Raw genomic sequence first — 26,080 nt, 5'->3', positions numbered from 1 at the left:
TGTTTGGGTCTCCATGGAAGACTGGCACTAACCTGTCTCCATAACCGACAGACCAAAGCCGCTGAGACAAACAGCATCTTTGTTATGTGAACAAACCAAGATGGGTGACTCCACTCCACTGAGTGCAGGGCAGAATTGAGTCCAAGTCCTAAATGGGGAAGATCAATACTTCATTTACCAAGACAAGCCCCAGAAAAGTAGAGTCTAGGCAAGATTTTGTACACTGATTTCTCCGTGTATATTGATGTTTATTGATGCAATAGCTTTATCAAGTAAAAAAGTCTAAACTCTGTATCAAGCTCAAAATTCAGCTACTAGTGGGATATGAGTAGAAGCTTTTCTTCCCCATGTACGATTTGTAGTTTTTGTTTAAACGAAGTAGATATTTGTGAGCTAATCTATAGGTCGAAGCCCATGCAGTAGCATACACCACAGCTTGGTACCAAGATAATACTGTTGTTCGATCATCACAATAAAAATACATGTTAGATGCCAGTGAAGTTGTGTTCATGGTTCTCTACCTATAATTTAATTCTTCTCCACAAACTTATCAAGTTCTACAGGGTGTTTGCTTTTAGAGCAGTGAAACTAAATGGATAAAATGGTCAAATGCAATGGATGAAGCTGGAATATGGAGATAATAGAGATTATTTGCCTAGAAATTAAATCACCTAGGAAAAGAAGCAGGCAATTGTGTGTTCCTTCTGGAGTCTGCTCGCTGCCTGATTTCCTGCCTGGCCCCCGGCCTGGTCCCCTGCTTCCGAAGAAGGAAGGATGCCCACGAGCTGCCTGGACCAAGGCAGGTGTCGATGGCTCATTGTCACCAGGAGACCAGAGTTTGCTTCTGCAGGGTTGGTATGAGTCTGAAGCACCAGAGGAAGTTTTCTGTCCTCTGGGTTCTCCGAGGAAGTATGAAATGGATGCACACATAGGTGGAAAGAAACCTAAACACATAAGTAAGTGCATACAGACGTAAGTAAATGAACATATGACATAAGTAAATAAAATTGGGACATGGAGGATTCAGCCAGCGCTTTTGTTGCTCTGAAGTGTAGATCTGGAAATTCTTCGTTTCAGAGCAACATCTAGAAATTTCCTACATGGTGTCTATACTCCTTATCTTGAGAATTATTTCATCTCAAGATTTTCATGAAAGTAACAAAAATACTTGAAGTGACGACCCACAGAAAATACTCGATTCCACAACAGCAAGAATTATTAAACATATTTAATGTATCAAGAAGTTATTGGAAGGCAAATAAGCTATGAGACTACAGTGGAAATACATTAGATCTTATAATAGGTGTCATTATTCCAGAACCCAGATTTTAACAGCCCTGTGTGCTCAGTTTTATCCCCTGCAAACAGTAAGACAAAGGAAAAGCCTGAACAATAAAGCTTCCGATTAATTAAATAGATGGCCCTGCTCCCTGGAACCCAAAGGCTAGAGAAAACGAGTCTGAACCCATCATCAGGTCATCCACCTATCAGCAATGTGTGAGTGGGCTTTGCAACAAGCTCCTGAGGATTCTGGAACTTTCTCTCAGGCATGTTGATATGTGGTTGTCTGAGGCTCCAGACCAGAGCACTGAATTCCCAGAGCCAGCTAATTAAGCATGGCTGAGACTCAGAAAGATCCTTCCAGTGCTAAGTTGAAATATTCATACATCCTCAAGGTTGAGACATAGAGCCTGAACGTGCCTCTGGCGTTGTGCTAAGGTTGGGCTCATGGCAGCTTTCTGGACAGGGGGGATTTGCTCTATGGCAGATTGTCTGAACTTAGCTGGCAAAAGGTGACTGGCATCCTGAGGTGGCGCCCCTCTGAGGGAGAGAGATTTCAGTCCAGTGATTTCCGTTGTCTGATGGAAATCTCCTCTTTTCCCTGTTGTTCTTCATCGAGGGCCCTGAGGAGCCACCGCCATGCCCTCTGGTTTACAGAAGAAAGCGGAACTGTGAAAAATAGACTATTCGGTGTCTATTAAAAATGAGTCTGTTAAATAGCAAGCAGTATTAAAACAGGAGGAATTGGGCTGGGAAGGTGGTAGAGCGCTTGCCTTGCATGCATGAGGCCCTGGGATCGATTCCTCAGCACCTCATAAGCAGAAGAAAAAAAAAGCCTGAACTGGTGCTGTGGCTCAAGTGGTAGAGCGCTAGCCTGGAGCTGAAGAGCTGAGGGACAGCGCCCAGGCCCGGAGTTCAGGCCCCACAACCAACAACAACAAAATAACACAGAAGGAATCTGATACAAAGGCAGGCTTCATAGGTTAGCAAATAGTTTGACCTTTAGGATGAAACATACCCTTGGACAGCCTTTATACGTAAGCCCCGCCCAGATTAAATATTAATGCGCCAAGATTAAAGGGGACCACAGTCACTTTTTTGGCTTCTTTAAAGAAAAACAATACCCCGAAATGGTGGGCAAGAGATGCTGATGTCATGTCCGCCAAGTAACCGTGGGTGTGCTCCCTGGATCAGCCCAGTGGCCAGGGCGGAGCATGCAGTATGGGGCTCCTCTCTTCCTGAACCCCAAGGGCCGAGGCCTGCCGGGGGCACCCACCATGGCCATGGGGAGACCTTCCTGCAGAGGAGCGGCACCCAGCCGGCGGCCTTCGCTGGAAGCATGCCCTGCGCCCCGCACCCGCTTTCCATGCGGGGAGCCAAAGAGCTGGATTTTGTGTCTAAGAAATGCATCCTATTTTCCTCCCTGATGAGTGGGTCTCACACCCAGGCCCACCGCGGGTCCTCATCCGGGCTCTCTTCTATGTACTGGTGAGCTGCCCGGATGAGGGGCGTGGCATCCAGCTGACACCACGGCATGTGGCCGGGCAGGGAGGAGGGGTGCCCCTCCGCCGGGCCAGCTGGCCGGCCAGCCAAGCTCTCTGGCTGCCCTGTCCTCAGCGGGCAGCCCGGGCCCTCAAGCAGGGCTATCCTTGCCGGTCAGTCCACATCCCAAAAGGACAAACGCCACGACCGGCCCGACAAAGCCTTGTCGGAGAGAAGAGCAATGAGCCGACGAGAGCCCTTCCCGTGACTCAGTGGCTTCGATCCGCTGCTCCAAAAGCCCAAGCACAGTGCTGGGGCTGCTAGGCTGGGTGCTGATCTGGGCTAGCTGAGTGGTCACTACTCCCCAACTGGAGACAGAGGTCCCCAAAGTCACACAGTACACCGGTCAGGCCTGAGAGAAAAGGCCAGGAGTAGCCCACTGACCCGTGCCCAGGCACGGAGGGCGGTGGGCACCGGCCTGCAAGACCCCGCGCCTGGACGCCATGGGCAGTGGTGGGCGGCTGCTGCCTGTCCCTCCCCACACAGAGCGGAAGTGCCACCGCCCTCACAGTGCACCTGCTCCACGGCACATGGCCGCCTTTGTCCCCTCAGCCCACGCGCGTGTCCCCTCCCGAGCCTGTGCTCATGACCACTAGGAACTGAGGCCGTGGACAGCAACAGAAGACACGAGGGGCGGTCGTGTGGCGGCCGGGTGCCCCTGGCCAGCACAGGCGTGGGGAGGGGGCCCAGCCTGGGCTCTGTCTCCATCAGCAAGCCGCCTCTGGGCAGAGCCGGGCTCCGCGGAGGGAGCAGCGGGCCTAGAAAAGGGGCTGCGGCCACTGTGGGCACACTCTGCCCGTGGGAGAGTCAGGGAGGAAGCCGTGCTCTGTGGTCAGGGGCCAGGGGTAGGAAAGAGCAGTAGGGAGGCCAGGAGGAGAGGATGGAGGCCTGGCAGCCGGGCTCTGAAGGAAGAGGCGTCAGGCCCAGAAGAGGCGTCAGGTGTGTGGCGGAATAGAGGGAGGTCCTCTCCAACCAGGCTTCTTCCCGGCCCTGCTTTATGTTGGGTGGGAAACAGGTGCGTGGCGCCGGGCTCCTGTGGCAGGTTACTTTGCAGGAAGACGAAGTGCGTCCGGTCCTCCGTTCCCTCCAGGAAGCCACAGGCCAGCGTGGAGCCAGCTGCCACCTGGCACGGCCGCTGACCGTCGGGGGCACAGAGCGGGTACAGTCTACACCACAGGCTCAGCACACATCCTGCCGGGGAGGATTCTCCCTTTCTCTTTCATCATCGGTAGAGTAGAACCCGTTCACCCGGCTCTGACTGAGACCCTGGCAGCGCGGGGTGCTGAGGGCACGAAAGGGCCGGAGCCCCTCCACGAGTCTGCCGTGGGGCCGGCGCTGTCGGCCTGGGGCTGTGGCCAGTTGGTCGCTGGCTGCTTTCTCCCTCGAAGGCCTTGTGGGGGAGCGTCCACCACGCCAGCGGCCATCGCCGACGGGCCCTCCTCGCTGGGGACACTCGGCACGGACGCCCCCATGGACCTTCCCCAGCAGGGGCCTGTGTGGACGTGGCTGTGGGACCTCCGCCATCGAGGTCAGAGGTCAGAGCCCCGCAGGCAAGCTGAGCCCTGCGGGCCCTGGGGCTGTGGCGTCCTTGTTGTCACCAGGGTGACAAACATTGGCACACCTCGCGAAGCCCCTCCCAGGGGAGCATGCAAAACCCACCCTCATCCCCACCCCGTCGCCCAGGAAGGCAGAGTCAGGGTCTGCAGCCACGCAAGTGACCAAGGTCCAAGGCCAGGTCTCTAGACTGCAGCACCCGCTGGCTGCCTCCCTGAGAGTCCCAGCAATCCCACCTTCCCCCCCCCCCCCCCCCAGCCGCCCAGCCCAGCCCTGGGAGGCCTCAGCTGACGGGAATCCGGGCTTTGGCCTGGGGACCAGGACTTCCAGGCTGACACTCGTTAAGATGGGTCAGAGGGCTTCCACCCTGACATCTCAGAGTTAGTGAACCGAGGTAGGGTGCGGGGGCCCGGCACGGTGCTGGGCTGCACACAGACCTCAGGGACCGTGCCGCCAGCGACCCTTGGTGCTGGTGGCGTGGAGCAGCCACTGTGGCTGAGCCGGTGAGCTGGGGAAAGGCTGGGCGTCGGCAATCTGAGGTCATCTTCACAGAAACAGACTGCTCCAGAGAATTCTAGGGTGTTGCCACAGATCAGTCTTTTAGCCCTCACCGCGATGCTAGTATTTGTACATTCAGATAACAACACTGTTCTCCGGCCTAGAGAACCCATAGTCCTTTTCGCAAACATCCTTTGCCATTCGACATTCCCCAGTGCCTGTGCTTCTGGTTTTTAATGCTCAGAGTCCTCTCCACGCACCGGAAAGCCGCGCACAGGCCCTTCTTGGATGGATACATTTTAATGCACAAAATAAAATAAGCAGGATGACAAGGAAACCAGTCAGGTACAAATGGCTACAAAATACCTTCTCCTTGTGATGTCTTTCTTCACTCCTGCCTTTCAGAACAAGATCTAGCGGGCAGTCTGTTGGCACATTTTTGGGTAGCGAAGAATAAAAGTAGTATTCTGTGATCGCAGCCATGGACCCTGTGGTCGGACTGACCTGGTGGCAGGCACTACCCGGTGTGGCAGGCACTGCCCTGTAGCCCAATGTCCGTTCACACTGAAAAGAGCCGGTTGATTTTCAGGAGTGACAAACTGGCAAAGACAAAGATGAATTTTTTTCCCCACACAAGTTCTTGGAACTGAGATAAAGAATCTAAAGTCTCAGAAACTAGTCGTGCTAGGTTGCTGACCAAAGCACAGAGAGGCCAACTGTGTGGCCCAAGGCAACACAGCTGATCAGAGCCTCGGTTATATAAGCCCAGTGGGCCACTCCAACTCCCTCCCCACGGCTCTGTGCCTTAAAGTGTGTCGTGGTCCAGACACACCATCCCCAAAGGCATCCAAACAGATTGACTGTCTCCGCTTTCTACCCTGAGAGAGACAGCGTGTAAAACGCCAAGTTCTAAAAAGCTTTTAGGAAGCAGGAAGGGAGCCACGGAGGATCACCTGAAACCAAAACCACAGAACAGAATTGTCCAATTAGGGGGACTAGAAGATTCATCTCCTCACCCTCCATCACCCATTCCCCAGGCTCTACAAAACAGGTGACAAGACCGCTCTCAGACCCCGCCGGCTCGCAGGCCAGAGCGGAGCTGTTCATGAGGAGGGCCCCTTCACCTCACGAAGGCAAAACACAGCTGGGTCCCGTGCTGCCACAGTTCCGGAGCAAGCCTGGCGAGCAGCAGGCCCTGGAGATGCAGACTGAGTCCATAGCGTCCTGAAAACGTCTGCCGACACTGGGCCTGGCTAGTTCTTCACCTAACTGAATAACCTAGGTGGGAAGGTAGGCAGAGCTTTGCCCTCTTCACCAACAGAAGTGTGTTTTCCCTTCACGTTTCCTTTCAGGAGCTTTGTCCTGGAGATCCTGCATCCTGGCTGAGCCTGGAGTCCTCTTTCCCAGCCCAGATGCCCATCCCCTGGGCTTGGCCATTTCTGGGCAGTAGCCCAGGACTTCCCCCCGGTCCTCCAGCTTAGCCGTGGACGCTTCTACCATCACCCCACCAGACACGGTGGCTGACACCGAGTACGGAGGGGACGTGTGAGCTCAGACGGGGACGTGGGCCACGGCAAAGGTGGACTAGGCCTCCAACCTGCACCTTCAGGCAGGCACGCCCCGCTGCCTCGCGTCCTCACACTCTCCCGTGGGGGGGCGCTGGGGAGGGCTAGCAGCCCAGGCCTGGCGTCAGGCAGGGCGGCGGCTCCTTTCTCTGACATTCCACTCTCAAGTGTGGGCTTGGTGGTCCCCTCCATCCTCATCCAGGCTCAACCTCTCGCTGTTCCCTGGCGCCCCCCAGCTCTGCACCCCGTCACTTCCCTCTTCCAGCTGCGCACACCATGCGTGCTATTTCCATCTCCCCGTGAGATACATGGAGAAGCCCACGGCCGGCCTCCGCCCGCCTCCCGCCCCTCCTGACCTGTGGCTGCATCTTGTCTCCAACCCCTGGCTCCGACAGCCTTTGAAGGAGCGTCTCCACTTTCCCCTTTGTGTCTATGGGGTTCTCTCAACTGTTTGCTCATTTAAAAAAAAAAACTCTGTCTTCCACCTCATCCCCCCCGCATTCTCCCCTGCACACAGAGCCCCACAGCCGTGTTTCCTGCCAGCAGATGCCTGAAGCCAGCCATGGCAACGCAGGCCTGGGCAGGGGGGCTCCACGTCTCCAGCTAAGCCCCTGCCTCAGCTTCCCCTCTGCACAGAGAAAGACAAAGGAAGAACATTCCAGACACTAAGCCTGGCCTCAGGCCCCAAGGCCGCCCTGGCTGGACAGTGCCTATAGGCCGCACAGAGAGCACAGGAAGCCTCTGGTGCATGCAGACACCAATTCCTTGCTTGTGGGAGCTAAAGCCCAGCAGGGGACAGTGAGTATTTGCTCATCAAATGCCCATGCCTAAACACCATCCAGAGGAAGACTTTTGGCCTCACCCGATGGGCATGCAGTGGCCCAGCCTTTCTCTCGGCCAGGCCCAGCCCCGCCATCCCGGCTTTCCTGGCTGGAATGGCTGACCCGTCCTCCCAGCCCACCAAGCCCCCAGGCCCAGAGGCCACAGCCGCCCTGGCTCCTGATTACAAATGTAAAGGTCGCCCTGACAGCGGACGCGGCACTTCCTGGGATGGCCTTCCCTTTCTCCTTGGGCAGTGGTGTTCCCTCCGCTAAAGACGCCGAGCACACAGAAGACGCAGCCATGCGTGCAGCCCGTGGTCATTCAGTGCTGGCCTCTTCCCAGGGCTCTGTGCGGTTGCTGGGGGCAGCCCCCAGGCACCCCTTCCTCCGGGAGCCTCTGAGCCATGAATCCTGGGCGTGGTGAGTGGCCAACCCTGCTCGCCGGGCTTCCCGGGGGCTGAGCTGGCTGAGGGCGCCTGGGCTTTGCTGTCTCCAAGGACTCTGGCTGTCCAGGATGGGCCTGGACACAGCCCACTCATGTCGGGCATGACCACCAACCGAACGGAGCACATATTGCCATCCTGTGCTCATTGCCAGGCACCTGGCGGCCCCAGCGCTGCCCGCAAAGCAGGACACAGCCCGACCCAGACAGAACAGCCAGGTTCTCCAAGGGAGCCCGCCGCGGGGGCTCCTCGTCCCGCTCTGCCCGCACCCCTGGGGTACCCGGTCTCTGCTGAGCTGCCTGGAGCCAGTGCAGACCCCAGCTCTTCCCTCTGGACTCGCACAGCGGGCTCGTCTCCCTCCTCCCGTCGGCTGCCAATGTCACCAAAGGCTGCCTTTGATCCTCGTACCCTCTAATCTCACAGTGGCTCTGGACTTCATCTAAATGATCCATCCTTCCCCCATCCGCCCGGCTACAAGCTTTATTTTGTGTGTGTCAGCCCAGCCCAGCCCTGACATCCTGGGCCTTCCCTGCCCGGGAACCATGGTTCTGAACCCATTCTTCCCACCAAGCCCAGGCTGGAGGCCAATGCAGCCCTGGTTCCAGCTGACCTGGTCACCTGACACTACAAAGGGCCCTCCTGACACACGCCTCCCACCCCCACCTAGCAGCCATCTCCTTGGGTGCAGACTCTCTTTACCCACCATGCCCAGGGCCTTGCCCCTTCGGGGTTTGGGCAGGTGCAGGGTGAGACAGGGATCCCAAGGTTCCCACAGAGCTATCCACACCCACACATGCAGGAGCCTACACACCCAGCTACTCTAGTGGCTCTCCCTACACACACACACACACAACGGGAAAGCTCAGCCTCCCAGAGCCTCAGCTTCCCGGAGGGAGCATCCGCAGGGGCACAGCCTAGCGCTTGGCACCAAGGGGTGGGCATGATGCTGGATTTCAGGTGCCTGCGGAAGGCATCACCCACACTGTGCTGCCTGCATTAGTCATGCCAGGGTCCAGAGGCAATCTGATCTGAGGCTCCAGCTCTGGGTACCACAGAACACCATTAGCAGCACTTACGGACTCAGATTGATTGATTGATTTTTGTCAGTTGTGGGGCCTAAACTCTGGGCCTGGGCACTGTCCCTCAGCTCTTCAGCTCAAGGAGAGTGCTCTACCACTTGAGCCACAGCGCCACTTCCGGTTTTCTGGTAGTTTATGCACCACTTCCAGTTTTCTGGTAGTTTATTGGAGATGAGTCTCATAGACTTTCCTGCCTGGTCTAGCTTTGAACCATGATCCTCAGATCTCAGCCTCTTGGGCAGCTAGGATGACAGGTATGAGCCATGGGCGCCTGGCCAGACTCAGATTTGAACACCAGGTTTCTTAGCACACCTGGTGTGGCCTGGTGGGTGAATGCAGCCACACACACAGACTCTCTTTACCCACCACGCCCAGAGCCTGCCCCCTCGGGATCTGAGCACTTGGAACTTGAGGACTGGCGAGTGACGGTGGCCGCAAGGGCAGAGAAGGTGGCCCTCGGAGAGAAGTGTGCGTCCCAGAGAGACTTGTAGGGAGGGAAGATGCCCCAAAGGCAGGGCTGGCACTGCCCAGGCAGCTCCCCGAGAGCTCCGGGCCAGAGAACAGCTGCTGGGACTTAGAGGAGAAGGATGGTGGCACCAAGCCTCCCAAGGCCTGTGGAAACCGAAGCTCAGGCTCCAGCATCCCACAGGCATTGTTCTGAGCACATGGGGCAGTGCCCTGTGCCCAGCAGGATGGGCACCACACATCTGGCCCTGTGGGCATGGGGGGCGCTGACCCTGGCCCAAGGAGGTAGGTCCTAGTCTCACTCAGGAGGCAGACCTTAGAAGCTGACCAGTGAAGCTGGGTCCCCGGGCATCCAGATCTGGGGGCCACGGCAGACCTCCCGCAACTCCACGTACCTAAATACTGTCTTTATTTTCCAGGCAGAAGAACAGGCACAGATAGGGCAAGGAGCATGCCCAGCGCCACAAAGCTGCACTGGGCTCCCTGGCAGCCATTGTGACCCGTGCCTCTGCTGGCCTCCCTCGGTGGCAGGTGGCAGGGGCGGTGGGTGGAGGGCAGGGATGGGTGAGCCTCACAGGGCGTGCCCCTTCATCCCTGGTGTCCAACCCCCCCCCCAGCAGCTTTTGCTCAGCTGCCACACGTAGGCAAGTGTGGTCTCTGTTCCCCCTGGTGTGCAAACAAGTCCCCTGGGAGGTCACAGCGACAGCCAGGAAATACGTTTTGTATAGGTCTCCAAGCACCTTTGGCTAGGTGACAGTAACTTGCCGTCTTTCTTGGGTCGCGATCCACAAATCCACGTCCAGCCAGGGGATCTGGCCAATGTTTTGCCTGAGTATCGCCCTCCCCCAACACCTGAAGCCCAGAAGCTGGAGTCTTTGAGACAAAGGACTTCAGAATATTCCTCATGAAGGCCTCCATGTTGGGATCCCTCTGGCCGGCCTCAGAGCGTGGCTGGTGACTGAGAGTATCCGGAGAGGGTGACATGCGGCTGCCCCTCCGTGGGGATGGCTGTTCCAGCTTCTCCTCTGGCTGCCAAGTCTGAGGAGCGTGGAGGAGGCACACAGGAACTCTTCCGAGTCACTGTGGCCTTAGGGGAGACAGACAAACACAGTAAAGTTGGGAGTGTGGGAAAGGAGGGAAAACAGAAGAGCCTTTGAGAGGGCAGGCCGCCTTGGGGACTTCACAGGTCCAGAGCCAGAGCGGGGTCTGGAGAACCCAGAACACAATGTACTGCTTGCTGGCAAAGCCCCTCTCCCCCAAGCCAGGACCCAGCACCAAGGGAATGGCAGCCTGGAGTGCTGGTCAGATACCATTCACAGGCTGGCCTGTTTCCACTCAATATTAGCCCACACACAGGTGCTAGTTGGGAGGTAGAGAGGTGCTGTTCCTCCTGGCATCAAACTGGGGCTCCCAAGATTGAATAAAATGAGACAAGGGGGCCCTGACCCTCTTCCTCTCCTCATCAGCAGACTCAGATTTTTGAGCGGAAGTCTACAAGGAGTGGCCCCGCCCCCTCCCAGCTCAGGGAGTCTCTTGATTGGCTGGCCAGTCTATCTTTCACCCAGTCATTGACTCAGTCACTCACTCACCAATCATTCCCTGAGCCACAGACTCCGTTCTGGAGCCTGGAGAGGCACGAAAGGATGAGAAGGAAGAAGAAGCAAATGTGAGCAGACAAGGGCTAAAGACGCCTTTCTCCCAGCACAGGGCTGGGCCTAGAGACCCGAGGGGCAGTGTGGTCATCATGGGGTCCCCAGGGTCACCCTGGGCCAACAGTGCCTTCACCTAGTCTCACCGTCTTCCAGTTGGAGATGCTCAGCTCCACCAGGTCACACAAGAGCCAGGCTGTGTGGGCCTGGCTGTCCTGTGCCCATCTAACCCAGAGCACCCAGGACAGCAGAGGCAGAGGAAGAGAGGGCACCCACACCCACCGCTTGGGCTGGGGCACCTGGCTCCCAGGCGTGGGTCAGTATCTGGTGGGTTGGGGACAACACTCCAAGTCCCCAACTACTGCTGTTCTCATCTGCCAACTCCAGATGAGGGAGCAGAGGCATGGCTGCGTTCTCTGGATAGTTTCTCCCGATCACACATGCACAGTCTGCTCCCATCCAAACTAAGTCAGGACTGTGTCGCGGGTGACGTAATGCCTCTCTTCCAATCCAGTAGCCCAGCTGCACCACCTCTGAGCCCTCCCCTCCCTCTCCACATCCACAGCCTGCGAGGCCAGTGCCACCAAGGAGAGTCATGGGTGGCTTAAGAGAATCCACACAAACATACACGCATCCACGCACGGGCATGGCTCAGTTCCTGCCCATTGGAACGAATGAATTTATTTGAAAGTAGGGTCCCTGCAGATACAGTCAAACTGGGCAGGGGGTCACACAGAATTAGGGCAAGCCTTCAATCAAGTCTGAACCTAGATTCACGCGGGGGCGGGGGGTGGGAGGCCACATGCTTCAGAGGCAGACCAGAATGATGGGTCTGCCGGCCAGGGTTGGCAAAGGCTGCCAGCAACTTGGGAAGCCAGAGCCGGGAGGCTGCGCTGAGCCTCCGGCCCTGAGGGGCGCGCTGCCCAGCAGCCTCGGCAAGTGGAAAACCCCAGGACCTCGCTGGTACACAGTGCGCGTTAGACAGTACCACCGTCAGAGGTGGAGCGCTTCTCTGGCGTGTGTGAGGCCCTGGGCTCCATCCCCAGCACCTTGAAAGACTCAAATCAGACAAACAAAAACAAAGAGCTAATGAAGCCAAACATCTGGCAAATCGGATTTGGAGAGCAAGAAGCATTTTAGGCCGTGCTGTTGTGTCCCCTGACAGCTGGGGTTAGGAGGAATGGCCCAGAAGGGACCCCCACTGGTCCTCCAGTCCTCCTTTGGTGGTAGGGTACCATTGCCCCTTGTTTAGGGTAATTACAGTGTGCTTCCTTACAGGGGGAATCAGAACTGGATAGTCTCCCTGGAAATCGGGGATGATGAAGACAGGCTTGGGGGACCCTGTTACCCCTTGCCCATCCCCTGCAGCCTGCCAGGGCCTGGGGGGGGGGGGGATTGGGCGGGGAGGAGGGCCACTGTGCTTTAGCCTGGCAGGGAACTCCTGCTGGGACAGAGGCTGGGCTGCAGAAGGCCGGGTGGAGCCGCAGGTTTGTGCCTGAGGCACATGGAATTCTAACACAGCCTGGAGCAGAGAGACAGAAATTGCCTTTTAGACGGCTGCCATCAGCAATATTCCACACGCAGGTTCTGCCGCACAGTTTAACCCCCCGTGACCTCGCAGCCCAGGGCGGGCCTCGCGCACGCTCACGCAAGCTCAGCTGATCCAGACACTCCTGGGGCTCCTCTGAAATGTTACCCCATGGTTCTAGTTCCCGGGGAGTGCTGTGGGCAGCCCGTGCCTGACATCTCACACCAACTTGGGTGCTCAGATGAAGGCAGAGCGGAGAAGGCAGGGGCGCTTTTTGTGTTCACCAGAGCAACACCAAATGTACAGTTGGAGCCCGGCAAATAATTAATAGTAATGAAAATTGACATTGTAAAAATTGAAGCGAGAGGGTTGATGGAGAGGAATTGGCCTGGTTGTCAAACCTCGGGCCTAAAGGGAAACAGATTGCTTCGGAGAATCTTTTAATTAATTTCAGAGTTTCCCTGTTTCTCCTCCCGCCAAAGGAGCTGGACCAGTCGGGGCCTCTGCAGGAAGACCAGGGAGGGCTGCTGCATCTGGGGACCGGCCAGAGCGTAGGGGGGGAGTGGGGGGGGCAGTAACTCAAGGGTCCCCACCCCCAGTCAGGAAAACTCAAGATGGGGGGATGCCATGGCAAAAAAAGGGGTTCGTTTTGTAAATTTACTTTTATTATCGATGAATAAACCAAGAGGTCTACCTCATTCATCACTAAAATAAAACTGGGTCTCTACTGCCTGACCAAGTTCAGCCACTGCACTGCAGCATTAACTTGTATTCTAACAAGATTAAAATATATTTGTCCTGGGGATTAGCATAGTTAAGTCTCCTTTTGCCTTTTTAGCAGTGGCAGGGCACTTTGATCTGCCTAGCGTGGCGAGAGCGCGGCTTGGGCCCAGCTATCCGACTGCCAAGTGTGAAATCGGCCTGATGTCATCCCATTCTCTATCTTTTACACCTTTCACCAGTTTAATTATATTTCCGCCACAAAGCTCCAGCGGCTCATTGCATATTCAAGTTTGACGAGGAAGCATTTTTTTTAAAAGTGCGAATGAAACCCCCTGTGGGGGGAAGGGCGAGGGCTGGGCTGGGGGGCTGCAAATCTCCCAGGAGCTAAAGCAAGGGTGACACTTGCTTTTGGTCCCTGATTGATGTTCTCACCTGCGTGGAAATGTGTCTGTGACTTCCGGCCGCCCGAGAGGCCTCACTGGGCCTCGGGCTGGAAGGTTGGCGCTGGACCGGAGTGTTGGGACCGGGTTTGGGCCTGTGGCTCCAGGTGGCTTTGAATTCACTCTTCCTCTGGCTTGCTGTGCATTTCTGTGGGGCTCGAAGTCCAAAAGCACTCTGCTCTCTGCATAAGAGGTATTCCCGCCCCGCACATTGGTGTTGGAATCCAGTTGGAGAAGAGCTGGAGGATTTTACCTTCATCCAGACCTGGAGCTATTAAGGCCCTTCCACGCTGCACAAACTCTTGGAAAGCCTCTTCCTGGGGAGCTTGAGGGCTGGGAAAGGGGAAGAGGGATGGGGGCAGGGGAAGGACAGCGGGGAGAGGGGAAGGAGAAGAGAGCACAGCACACTGATCAGGTCCCACCCCACGGACCATCTTCTCCAGGCACCCCAGGGTTCGGGACAGGAAATGAGCCACCTGTAGGGCTGCCAGGGCTGTGACCTTCACCTCAAGATTCCACTTACAGCCTGCTTGAGATCCTTAAACCCCAGGGATTCCCAGCCCAGCTGGGACTCACCCTCTTAATCCTAGCTACTCAGGCCACTGAGATCTGAGGATCACCAGTCTGGCAGGAAAATCCAAGAGACTCTCATCTCCTCCAAAAAGTCAGGAGTGGAGCTGTGGTTCAAGTCGTACTGTACCAGTTTTGAGTAAAACAGCTAAGCAACAGTTCCCAGGCCCTGAGTTCAAGCCCCAGTACAAACACAAGAAAAAAGAAGAAAAGAAGAGAGGGGAGAGAAGAGAGGGAGGGAGGGGGAGGAAGGGAGGAGGTATTCTCTGTGGGCTTACAAATGGGACGGTAGGGTGTTACTTCCACAGACAAGCTTCGCAGAATAGAAATGCAGATCATGTCTTCAGCATTTGAGACAGGGTCTGCGCTGGGAGCCCTCACCTCCACAGCCCCCTGGGCTCTGAAACTTCCTGTCTTGCCCTCTTTGTCTGTGGGTACACAGGTAGATCTACCACCACCAGCCACTAGAGCCTGGTGAAAGTGCAGATTGATGACCTTTTTATTTTGAATCCTCACTCCTGTTAAAATTTGAGGTTAACAATGCATTGCTTCTTAAATTGAATGATATAATTATAAAATTATCTTCACATAATTAACTCGGGATTATGTTTCATTCTAGCTAGCATGTAATCAAAGCCTGTTATGCTTTTAGCTATAGGAATGGCAATTAATTTAAAAGGGTTACTTAGACCCTTTACTATTTAGACAAAATAGCTCATCATATCATGAGGACGCCCATTCGTTCTTGGAGAAAGAGCAGCAAGCTGGAGTGGCCTGATTTGAGGGGTATGCACAGATTCTCTCTCTCTCTCTCTCTCTCTCTCTCTCTCTCTCTCACACACACACACACACACACAGAGCTCACAGGGACATCTCTCTCTCTCTGGTTTTGGTTAGAGCTACGTGGTCCCTTCACTATGGATGGCCATCTTGGCACAAGGTGGCAATTACGGTTTGCAAGGAGAAACTGGATGTGTGCAAAGTGATGGGCTTTTCTAGAAACCCAAGGCAGAAGGTTTTGTGTTTTCTGAGGTCAAGAACAAGGGGTTGAGAGATCCTAAAAGGAGGCCAGGGGTGTGTGTGATCGATGGTTAGAAATGAGAGCCAGTGGTAGATGCTCTCATCCCTGTAATGCTAGCTAGGCAGGCAGCTGAGATCTGAGGGTCAAGGTTTAAAGCCAGTTGAGGCAGGAAAGCCCAAGAGATTCTCTCTCTCTCTCTCTCTCTCTCTCTCTCTCTCTCTCTCTCTCTCTCTCACACACACACACACACACACACTCACACACACACAATGGTTACAATGGTTAATGCTTAGAGGTGTGCTTAGCAAAAGACCCTGGCTTCCAACCTAGCATGCACATTTTTAAAAAATCTGAATGAAAAGGGTGTGTATGTGTGTGCTCTACAATAACAAAGCAATTTGAGAAAGGAGCTAGTATTTGTAGAAACTGCTAGAAGGTATCAAACTACTGGCAGCACGGCTTTCCACCCCCCTCCCCTCCGTAACTGTCCTACTTCCTCTTCCCACGGGGCTGCGGCCCCTCGTAGTCAATCCTCTCCCTGCTTTTGCCTGAACAACCGCATAGCTGGTTCGCTGGTTAGCGTGAGGTGCTGCAAAAGCCCCGTGGGCAGATCACCTGTGCCAGGCGATGGTCGATGTTGGGGGGGGGGTGAACAGGGCCCCCTGCAGGGGTGCGGAAACCCCCGGGTTGCTGGGCCTATTCTGCTCACTTCTGCTCCGTTCATTAGCTCACAATAATCCCTTGCGTGAAGCCCATTAGGTAGATGTTCTTTCTGTTTGCAAAAGAATGGCTGGGCTCTCCGGGGGTCCGAGACACTCGGCTGAGCCCTAGACCCACGGAGCGGTAAGTAAGCACAGGTCTGTTGGTTGTTAGGACTCTGTACCTGGGGCTGGGGGTGTGCCCCGCGGCGCGTGCCAGGCCCTGGGTCTAATCCTCGGCACCTATATAATAATAAAGTGAAACAAAAACGTCACCGTAGGGCTGGGATGTAGCTCAGTGGCAAAGCGCTTGCCTAGCAAGTGCAGCGTCCTGGGTTCCATCCCCAGTACCAAAAAAGAAAAGACAAAAAAAAAGTCACAGTAAAACAACAACACTCTGCTTCCCACAGACGCGCCGTTCCATCCGTGCCAGAGGCCTTGTAGAAGTATTTGCATGAAGAACGTAGAACCCAAACTCTCCACCATCCTGGGGCTGTCCGCGAGCCAGCTCGGCTCAGCTTTCCACCCCTGGTTCCTCATCCACAGGGTCACTGAGTGGTTCCCAATTTTCATCTGGAGATTTTAGTGTTGGGAGGCATGGTGAGCGGTTACAGTGGGGGGGGGGGAGACGTGGTCTGAGGAAGGGGCTACTCGGAGTCAGGACACAGCGGAAGCTGGGCCGAGGATACCCGGTGCTGGACAAGCGGGAGCAGAATTTTGGCTCTTGAGATGAAGACTTGGGGAGGTGGGAGACGGGCGGATGCACAGCGTGAGCAACGCACTTGGCACACAGACACATACGTGGAGAGTGGCTAACGGGGTACATTTTGTTATGCGTTACTATGATTTAACAAGTTTGGGGCAACTGTGGGAAGGCCAGACTAGTCCAGAGCCACAGAGTGCTGGAGAGCGGGTGGTGTGGACGGTGCTGTCAGCGCCAGTTTGAGAAGCGAGCAAGCGTTTTGTGGTTGAGAGAGGGATCGCCCAATGATCAACAAGCCAGGAGACAAAGTTTGGGCCTGAAGGAAGCGCGCCGGGGCCGGTGCTCGGGGCCGGGAGAGCCGGGCAGGCCGGGACAGCTGGGCAGCCCGGGCCGGCGGCGCTGGCAGCTGGGGCCTGTGATTACCCATCCAAGGAGGAGAGAAAAGAGACAGGAAGAAAGAAAGTGGCGGGGGAGGGGGGGGAGGACGGGGGAGGAGGGGCGCAGAGACGGCGCTTGACAGACCCTCCCAGACAAAGGGCCGGCAGAAGGGGGGGGGGCACGAACCCGGGACAGGCCAGCAGCCTGGGCACCATGGCCAGGCTGCCGGGAGGCTGATGTGTGCAGCAGGCCGGCCCCGCGCTTCCTCAGGAGGGTCTCCCCGCAGTCCCAGGCTCGGGGCCCTAACCCTTCCCTCCGGGGGGCCAGGCCAGGGGTCGGGGTCTGGGGATGCCCGCTTGGCTGGGCCGCACAGACCCCGAGGTAGAATTTTGTCTCCGCCCTGACTGCCTGCGCTGAGCTTGGCCTGGAGGAGTTGGATCCTGGACCGGCGACCAGGCAAGTCCGTCTCAGCAGAAAACACCACAGCCCTCACCGGGGGGCGCCCGGGACATCCTGCGCCCACGGTGCAGCTCCCCACAAATCCATGGGGAGCTAGGCCCCAGTGAAGAGTGGCTGTCGTCCTGCAGCCAGGCAAGCCAATAGTAATAAAAATAATAAATAGTATATCATCTCCTCCAAGGGGGAGGGCCAGGGCATCAGGCCTACCATGCTTGATTGAGTCTCATCATTAGGAACTACTTTAATGAGTATTATTACACTCCAGGTAATTTCAAGAAAGAGCGGCCTTTTCGTTTCTACGGGCCAGCAAAGTAAGTGTAATGAGATACTTGAGGTGATCAATCAAAACATGAATTGTCCATGCAGCAGCGAGGCACGCGCACTGCACCCCCACCAACTGGAGCGGCAGCCCAACGCTGCGTTCCTGTGTTCAGAGCACCACCAGCTCGCTGACTTTGAGGCCAAGAGACGCCCTTGACAGGGCCTGGCCTGAGGAGCAGGAGCGGGAGGAGGCCCGGCTTGGAGGCCGGGCGCAGACGTGGCCGTCGGCTCTGGGAGCTGCCCGAGGCTCTTTGTCCCCAGTCATCCTTAGCCTCAGCAGGCTGTTGTTTTCGGTGGAAGCGGGACTCTCTCTCGGGGCGCTCGAGGAGCTGTAGAGATGGAAGGTCGGATATTAAACCAGCGGGAGATAAAATGACTTTTTGCAGAGCCCCGGCCGCCTCTCACCTGTGCAAGCACTCGCGTGCACTGTTCGAAGCAGACCCGCACACCTGCGCCAACCTGTCACCACCTGCGTCCATCCATCCCACGCAGCACTGGCGGCTCTCCCGGCCGGCACGCAGGGTCCCGCCGCGGCTCCTTTCTTCCTCCCCAGGCGCACATCCACGTCCGTCGACCCCGTCCCGACCAGATCAGCCGAGTGGAGTCAGGGCTTTGCTAAGCCCCTCAGCGCCAGCCGACACCCTCCACCGAGGCCCATCCTCCAGGGGTTTGCCTAGTTTGAGGACCGTGAACTCGGCCGGTCCTGGCTTGGAGGCCCAGGGAAGTAACAAGGACTTTCTTTAGAAAGGAAGCCTCGCGCACTGCTCCACAAACCCGCTGCCAGCGGGCAACCCTAACGCCAGGCCACCTTCCGACCCAGAGCCAAGGCCCCCAGCACCACAGGCCTGGCAGAACAGGACCTGCCAGACCTCCCACCTACCCAGGGCTCCGGTGACACTCTGTTGAAGTTGAAAAGGCCACAGAACTAGAAGCAAGACTGTTCCCTGGCCTTTCAAGAATCGGAGGACTCTTCCATTGGGCTCACCACGAGAAACAAAAAAGAAAGCCGGGCGCCACCCCGGTCTGCCTGGCATCTGATGAGCGGCCTCTGGGGACAGAGCTCTCCCTCACGGAGCTGCTCTCCCCCTCTCACGAGTTAACATTTGAAAACAAATATTTTGAAAAGATGGCTTGATATCATATCTTTTTATTAAAACAAACGGGAAGCTGTCAAATAGCAGATGTTCAGCTACTGTTTTGCTTATGTATCCGTTGATTCTTACTCCCTGGCGTGCTGCTTGGCCGGGAGCCTCCAGTGGGCCCAGCTCACTCCCATTCCCTCTTGGCAAGTCTCAGGACCCACAGCTCTGGCCTGCAGGCCACTTCCAGGCCTTTGGGCTGAGCCAGCCAGCCCAGCATCTGCCCGCCTGGAAGCGGGAAGCGGGATGGCCCAGGGAAGCGAAAACGCCCAGGTCACCCCTGGCAACAGAGGAGCCTCGATTGTATCTGACTTTCTTTTCACTGGGAGGAAATTTTTTTTTTCTTTTTAATCAAGAAAGTTCAGAAATAGAGCCAGCCGTGGGGCACACGAGCCCCCAGATCGCAAAGAAACTCAAGCCACTGAGCACGGCCTTGGGGCTGCAACTCCTGCAAGAATTCCTGCGTTTCATGGAGTAAAAACAACAAAAAGATGTAAACCCAAGTGGCTGTTCAAGGAGAGTGAAAGTTCCTACGGAGAACTTCCCACAGAACACACAAGCAAGTGGAGTGGGTGGGAGGAAGTGGGGTGGGGGTGGGAGGAAGCGGGCTGAGGGTGGGGGTGGGGGTGGGGAGGAGAGCACCTGTTGTGTGTTACGTCAATGGAAGAATTTCTTAATGAGATAGCAGCTATTTTTCCAACTATTCCTCCTGGACAAAATGTGGGTATAGGAAGTAGAGCTGTGCTCAAAGCGGTGGAGTATTAGCTTTGAGAAAAAGAGCTCAGGAACAGTGACCAGGCACTGAGTTCAAGCCCCATGATGGACAAAAAACAAAAAACAAAAAAAAACCCAAAACTGGATATAAATTATTTTGGTTTTCTGTGTTTCCATGCAACTTATTAAAAATCGTCAGTCTTTACAAAAAGGACAACAACAAAGCAGGCCCTGAACCTACTCGGAGATTGCCAGAGTCTCTGGCACTTGAACCTGGGGGTGAGGGGGATGGGAGTGTTAGAAGTTCCTGAACTCAGAACCGGGAAAGGGAGTCATTTCACCCAGGACTGCCAACATCTTATAATAAAGAGGTGTTTCTTTTTATTTCATGTAACTTTCAAGAATTTAAACACACAAAAATGCAGGGCTGGGAACGTTCACAATTTTGATAAGCACAGTTGTAAATAGAAACATTCATTCATTTCTTATAAGATTATAAATATTTGATACTGGAAGTGGTAAAATGCACGTTTTATAAACTAAAAATATTACTTCCTGCTAAAAAGGCATGTCACTTCATGGAGTTTCTGAAGCAGCAGATGGTTATGCACAGAATTTTAAATTACAACTTTCATCTTTATAGTTTCCTTTTCAAAAAGGTTCACACTATTATGTACAAAGTGAAACTATTATTGTAGTGAAATAAAAGAGGTTTAAGGCAAAGAGAGAAGTCTACCCTCAGTCCTGGGGGGCGGCTGACTCAGCCTGAGCAGCCCGGCCCTACCAGCTGGACATATGGACATCCTTTTCCCATACACTAAACAGAAGACAGTGTGGGGTTATATAGAGAGATAAAGTGTTGGCATATATATATATATATGTTCTTGGTGGGGAATATATTGAATATATTTAATTTACACTGTACCACACCTTCAAAAAATAAAATGTGTATTTTCTTAAAAAAACAAGAAAGGACAAAAAGTGATAAGAAAGAAATGACTATTTACATACTTTCTTCCTTTCTCTAGATCCTGTAGGGTTCTGAGTCCTTTGAAAGTCAAAGTGGCCACAGGTTCTAGAATTTCAGCCTCATACAGGCCTGGTATGTGTCAGTGCACATGCATACGCACGTGTGTGCACACATGTATACACACAGACGCGTATGTATCTTGGAAGAGTATTTTCAACATCAAAAATGGCCATTCCAAAAAAAAAAAAAAAAAAAAGGAAAAGGAAAAGAAAAAAGGGAAAGGGGGAAGAAAAGGAAGACAACGCCAATCCCTCTTCAGCTCTCAGCAAGGACCTGGCGGGGCTTCTGGCGGCTGACACGGTACAGTAGAGCTGTAGAGCCGGCCGGGGGAGGGAGGGCTGCCCCAGCGGTGGGGCGTGCAGGCCATATGCCAGGGTCCTGAAACTCCAAGCTCCACTGCCCAGGCCAGGCCTGAGGTGGGAGAGTGGGTGTTGACAAATCACCCTGGCAGGGACAGAGACACAGGTACAGACAGAAGTGTGGGAATAGTCACAGAGGCAAGGGCAGTGCCGCCAGGAGGCAGTGGACAGAGACAGTAGTAGGTCAGCTAGGAGGGACCTGGAGAGGCTGCGGGCCTGGGCCAGGTGTCACTCAGAGGTCACTTCTCAAGGCCATTCCCCAGACTCACTCAAGGACCTGGGAGTCCTCTTTCCCAGCCAGGTCTTTTGGCAAGGCCAGGAAGACCTGGGGGTTGTGGCCCAGGCTTGGCCAGCCTCCTGCTGTCCTCACCAAGTGAACACAAACAAAGTGGTAGAACTCAGACCAAATAGGAGCTATTTATCGGGTTCACAGTTGTGTGAAATGCAGCAATAAAAATCTTTGGACTTTAGCAAGTTGGGTTTTTAAATTTTTCTTCTTCTGTTGAAATAATAATGATTTAAAAAAGTGTCTGATGTCCCAGAAGGGAGCTCAGGGGATTAAAAAAAGATGAAACCCTAAGAAGCCCCCTTTGCAAAAACAAACAAAAACCCATAAAATTAGCATAATCTGTAAACGCAAAAAAAACTTTAGAAATATTTTATAGTCAGACAGTTTGGATTTTACACCACCTGTAAATTATATATACATAGACTATTGCAGAACCACACGATACTTTTACGAATAATGCTGGTATAATCTTTATACACTGGCCCTTTAGTTAATGTTTTAAATTATTGCATTGTTTGCTCGGACTGAGACCTGGCCTCTGCGCGCTCGCGCAGCCCTCCCGCCGCCGCCACCGCCGCCGCCCTACTCGCTGTCCGACTTGCCCTCCTTGGCGGTGGTGGAGTGGTTGTACAGACCCTGCGCCATGAGGTGCACGGCCAGCGTGTTCTTGTTGCCCGTGGCCTTCTTGATCTTGGCGCGCTTGTTCTGGAACCAGATCTTGATCTGCGACTCGTTGAGGCTGAGCTCCTGCGCCAGGCTCTGCCGCCGCTGCTCCGTCAGGTAGCGGTTGGTCTGGAACTCTGCCTTGAGCCTCTGAAGCTGCTCCGCCGTGAAGGCCGTGCGAGGCCGCTTGTCCTCTTTGTTGAGGTTCTTCTTCTTTGGTTTGCGAGACCTGGGGCCTGGGTGAGGCAGAGGCAGAAATTCGGGAGGTTAGGTTCCCCTGGGGCCTGCCAGCCTCCGGGCGCTTGGAGGGGACCCACCCGATGGAGGGGGGCATCCACAGAGATTCCCAGAGGGCAGGTGACTTGCACAGGGCCACACCAGGATGGACAGCTAAGAGCTGCACTTGGCCCTGAGCATGGGGGGGGGGGGGGAGGCAAGACGGGGCGGGGGGAGGGAGAGGGTCAGGATCACTGGAAAGGCACATCACAAACCAGGGCCTCCAGATAAAAGCCCAAATCAAAACTTTCTGCCCTCTTACCCCACCCCCACCCCCATACCACACACACTGGCTCAGCCCTTTCAGAGGCCCAGTCTGAAAACAAGGGAAGGAAGAAGTGAGTCAGACTGGGTTGCGGGGATGGGGATGGGTAGAGAGGGTAGAGGGTGCTGGAGCAAAGGGCCAAGGCAGCCCCTCATAACTACCCCCCCCCCCACCCAAGTTCATTGTTTCCTGAAGGACAGGAGGAAGCCTGTGCCCTTTCCCGGGCTTAGGGGAGACAGAGCTGCGGGCAGCTCCCCTTCATCCACTGCCCATCTCCCCAGCCCCTCCCCTAAGAGAGGGCCCCCCCCACATGGGTGCTGATCCTGGCCTGCAGTCCCGCTGACCTGGGGCTGCTACACAAACCCTGCCACATTGCTTGGCCACAAATGTTTCCTACCTCTGACCCCACCCTCTACTCCTGTTGGGGCTGCGGGGGCAGAGGCCGGAGTGGCACTGGGTGTTGGGTCTGAAGATGGAGTCTTTCAGGGGCGTAGAGAAGGAGGTGGTGGACATGCAGAAGCTCAGCCCCTGGAGGTTCTCCAGATCTAGGGAAAGGCTTGCAAGACCACAGGCCCGGAGTTGGGACCTTTGATCTGGATCTTTTCACCTGTGAGGTGCTTCAGTCAAGTGGGGGGTACCATGCTGGAGGTGCCAATGGAAAGGGCTGGAGAGGAGCGGACCTCCCTCCTTCCCGGCCAGGGAGCTACAGCAGGGGCCATCCCCACCCGACCATGACCATGTCCACTGCCTGGCAGACAAGGCACAGGGACTGGGGTGAAGGGTCTGCGCCCACAAGAGGCTCAGGATGGGTACAGAAAACTCCCCACCCCCAACAGGGCTGGCCACGGTCAGCAGCAGCCAGGCTGGGAAGAGGGCCCACGGGTGGGGAAGGGGCACGTGGAGAGGTACAGGCTGTGCCCCTAACCCCACACACGGTCCTGACCCACTCCAAGGGTCACGGCCGGGGTTTGGCACTCCTGGGTTTGATGTTGAGTGGCTTGGGACACCGGTCCAAAGAAGGGAGGGCTCCTGGAAGGGACTAGCAGAGGCCGTGGGCCGGGTGGAGAAGCTCGGGCAGCCCTGGGCCTTCTCTGACCTGACCTCCACCTCTCTCTGGAGCATTCTCCAACTCCACTCCCCTCCGGAAGCTCCCACTGCAGGCCCGGGATGCTTGTTGTAGCATACATGAACAAGCCTCAAAAACACACAGCCGGAGAGATCGAATATGTGCTTAACACCGCAGATGTTAGTTCCCCTCTTGGTAGATTTTTCTTTCAAAAAGCAATGGGGATCGAATCTGCTCCCGGGCCCCCTCCATCTCCTTTCTGAGGTGCTCAGGAAAGGACTAGAAAGGTCCGCTCTACCGGGGGAAGAGGCACGTTTTAGCCCAGGATGGCCGCGCCGCGGCTGGGGCCGCCCGGGTTTGGCGCGGCCGGGCCGCGCGGCTCCGCACAAAGCCGGCCCCGGCAGCGCCCCGGAGCTTTGTGGGCCTATATGTTAATTAAATATTAACAAAGGAGGGAGGCCGGAACAATGGAGCAAATTTCAGGTCTGGCGGAAGAAATTTGGGGGTCATCAGAAATACGCGCTACTGAAGGAAGGCTGCCCGGGGACACTCGGGGGTCGTGGGCGAGCGATCCACCCCGCGGGGCCGTCGCGGGCCGGGGAGAAGAGGGCGCCGCGGCCGGACCTCGGGACGCACCGAGCGCTCCTAATGGCGGTCCGGCCGCGGCCCGCGTCGAGTGCACGGGACGGGGGGGGGGGGGGGGTTTGAACACGCCCCGAAGCGCGGGGTGCCCCGCGAAGGCGGCCTCGTTTCCACTCCAACAGGGCCAGGACACCCTTGGGGTCCCCGCTACTGGAGGGGAATCCGGGTGCCGGGACGGCGGGGCCTTTCCCAGCGCTGTGAGGCCCCCCGAGGGCGCCGGGGCACGGAGCGGGGCGCGGTGACAAAGGGGACCGGGCGCCTCCGCTTCCACCGCTTCCCCGCACGCCCCCCCCCAGCGCCCTCCCCGCGCCCGGCCCGAGCGAGGGGCGCGCGGCGCGCAGCTCCCCGCCGGCTCGGGGGTACAGCGCGTGCGCGCGCGAGGGCCGGGTGCGGGGGGCATCCCCGGCGGGACAGAGGCGGCTGCGGGAGGAGCTCATCCTCGCACCCTTCCGGGCCTCCGGCAGACAGCCCCGCTTCCCCGAAGAAACTACAGCGGAGGTCTGGGGGCAGCAAGGCGGTGTCCCCCGAAGGAGCCAGAGACAGGGGGACACGGAGCGCCCGGAGGCCTTTCTCTACGGGCCGTCCCCGCGCTCCCCGCGGCGCCGGGGCGGTCTTTGTGCGGGGACGAAGCACGTCCTCCGCCCGCGCTCCCCGCGCTCCCCGCGGTGCCGACTTACCTGACGAGGGTCGATCGGAGTAGCGCGTGCAGTAGACCCAGGCCGGCCAGAGCATCGGCTGCGCGCCCAGCGTGGCGCCGGCCTGCGAGCTGTCCGAGTCCGAGCTCACCGACAAGTCGCCGCCGCCGCCCAAGCTCCGGGCCTTCAGAGCCCCGTCCGGGGGACCCCCGGGGTCGCCGCCCCTCTTGGCGCCGCCGTGCAGCGCGAGCGTCTGGGAGGCGCCTTCCCCGTGCCCCGGGGAGTCGCGGCCGCCCGCGGGGAGGGCCCCGCCCGCCCCGGGCGCGCACGGCGGGATGTGCCGGGGCTCGCGGGCGCTCGAGCCGGGGAGGTGCTCGCCGCCGCCGCCCTCCGCGCCGCCGGTGCCGCCTTCGCCGCCGCCTCTGCCGCCGCCCGCGCCCGCGCCCGCGCCGCTCGTCCCCGGGTCCTTTCGCCGGCCGAACTCGGGCCGCAGGATGTTGTCGATGAAGAAGTTGGTGATGCGGTGCGGATGCGGGTGGTTGCCCGGCGCCTGCAGGGCCGCGGGCAGGATCGGAGCTCGGCGGCGGCCGGTATCCGAGTCGCCGCCGCTCGAGCCGCCGCCGGGGCTGGATTCGGGCTGCCGCTGCCCCGCCACCGCCGCCTCGCCGGGCTTGGGCTCACTCTCCTCCATGCTTCAGGGCCGGTCCCCGGTCGCCGCTCCGGGCCGCCCGCGGCGCACGCGGGACCCCCGCGCGCCCGCCCCGCCGGGTCTCCCGAGGGCGCGCGGCGGCGGCCGCGGCCAGGGCTGCGGGTCCCGCCAGTCGCCGGCCGCGGTCGGGACGCAGCCACGTTCGGATCCACGAGCCGGGCTGGGGAACACCCGCAGTCGCCCGCTCGCCAGGACGCGGTCGAGTCCAGAGGCTGAGCCGCGGTTCCGCGCGGTCACAATGGTCCCGGGGCGCCCCCCGGCCTCCGCGCTCCGCGCCGCGTCCCGCCGGCTCCGGCCCCGGCGCCGCCGCCTCGGCCGCCCTGGCCGGGAGCTGCGCTCATGCGGGCGGCGCTCGCCCGCGCTCACGCCCGCCGGGGCCTCCGCGGGCCGCCGCCGCCGCCGCCCGGCCGCCCCCGCCCGCGCGTCCCGGCCGGTCCTCGAGGGTGCGGGGCGCGAGCGCTCAGCGCGCCCGCCGCCGCCCGCACGCACATGGAGGCCCGCGGGCCCGAGCTGCGCTCCGCCGGCCTCGGGGCCCCCTCGGCACGGCCGCCGACC

At 57.2% G+C, this 26,080-nt stretch overlaps 1 protein-coding gene across 1 annotated transcript; it reads right to left on the bottom strand.

Moving 5' to 3' along the window:
• Positions 1-19,952: 19,952 nt before the first annotated feature.
• On the bottom strand, positions 19,953-25,507 carry En2 (engrailed homeobox 2). The gene is made up of 2 exons (XM_042677242.1): positions 24,859-25,507; positions 19,953-22,168 (listed from the first exon to the last, which is right to left on the bottom strand). Exons 1-2 carry the CDS (start codon positions 25,505-25,507, stop codon positions 21,852-21,854), a joined length of 966 nt encoding a protein of 321 aa, XP_042533176.1. The 3' UTR covers positions 19,953-21,851.
• Positions 25,508-26,080: the final 573 nt, after the last annotated feature.

The sequence above is a fragment of the Dipodomys spectabilis genome, unplaced genomic scaffold, assembly GCF_019054845.1.
Source record: "Dipodomys spectabilis isolate Male_0828 unplaced genomic scaffold, ASM1905484v1 ptg000034l, whole genome shotgun sequence".
NCBI lineage: Eukaryota > Metazoa > Chordata > Mammalia > Rodentia > Heteromyidae > Dipodomys > Dipodomys spectabilis.
The sequence above is the reverse complement of the archived record's forward strand: the minus strand, read 5'-3'. Positions and strand labels throughout refer to the sequence as shown.

Bases quoted from the DNA above. Each gene is read 5' to 3' on its own strand.
- En2 (XM_042677242.1), bottom strand. From the start codon at position 25,507: ATGGAGGAGAGTGAGCCCAAGCCCGGCGAGGCGGCGGTGGCGGGGCAG. The intron at 22,169-24,858 runs GTAAGTCGGCAC...TGCCTCACCCAG, and splicing joins CTCCGATCGACCCTCGTCAG to GCCCCAGGTCTCGCAAACCA.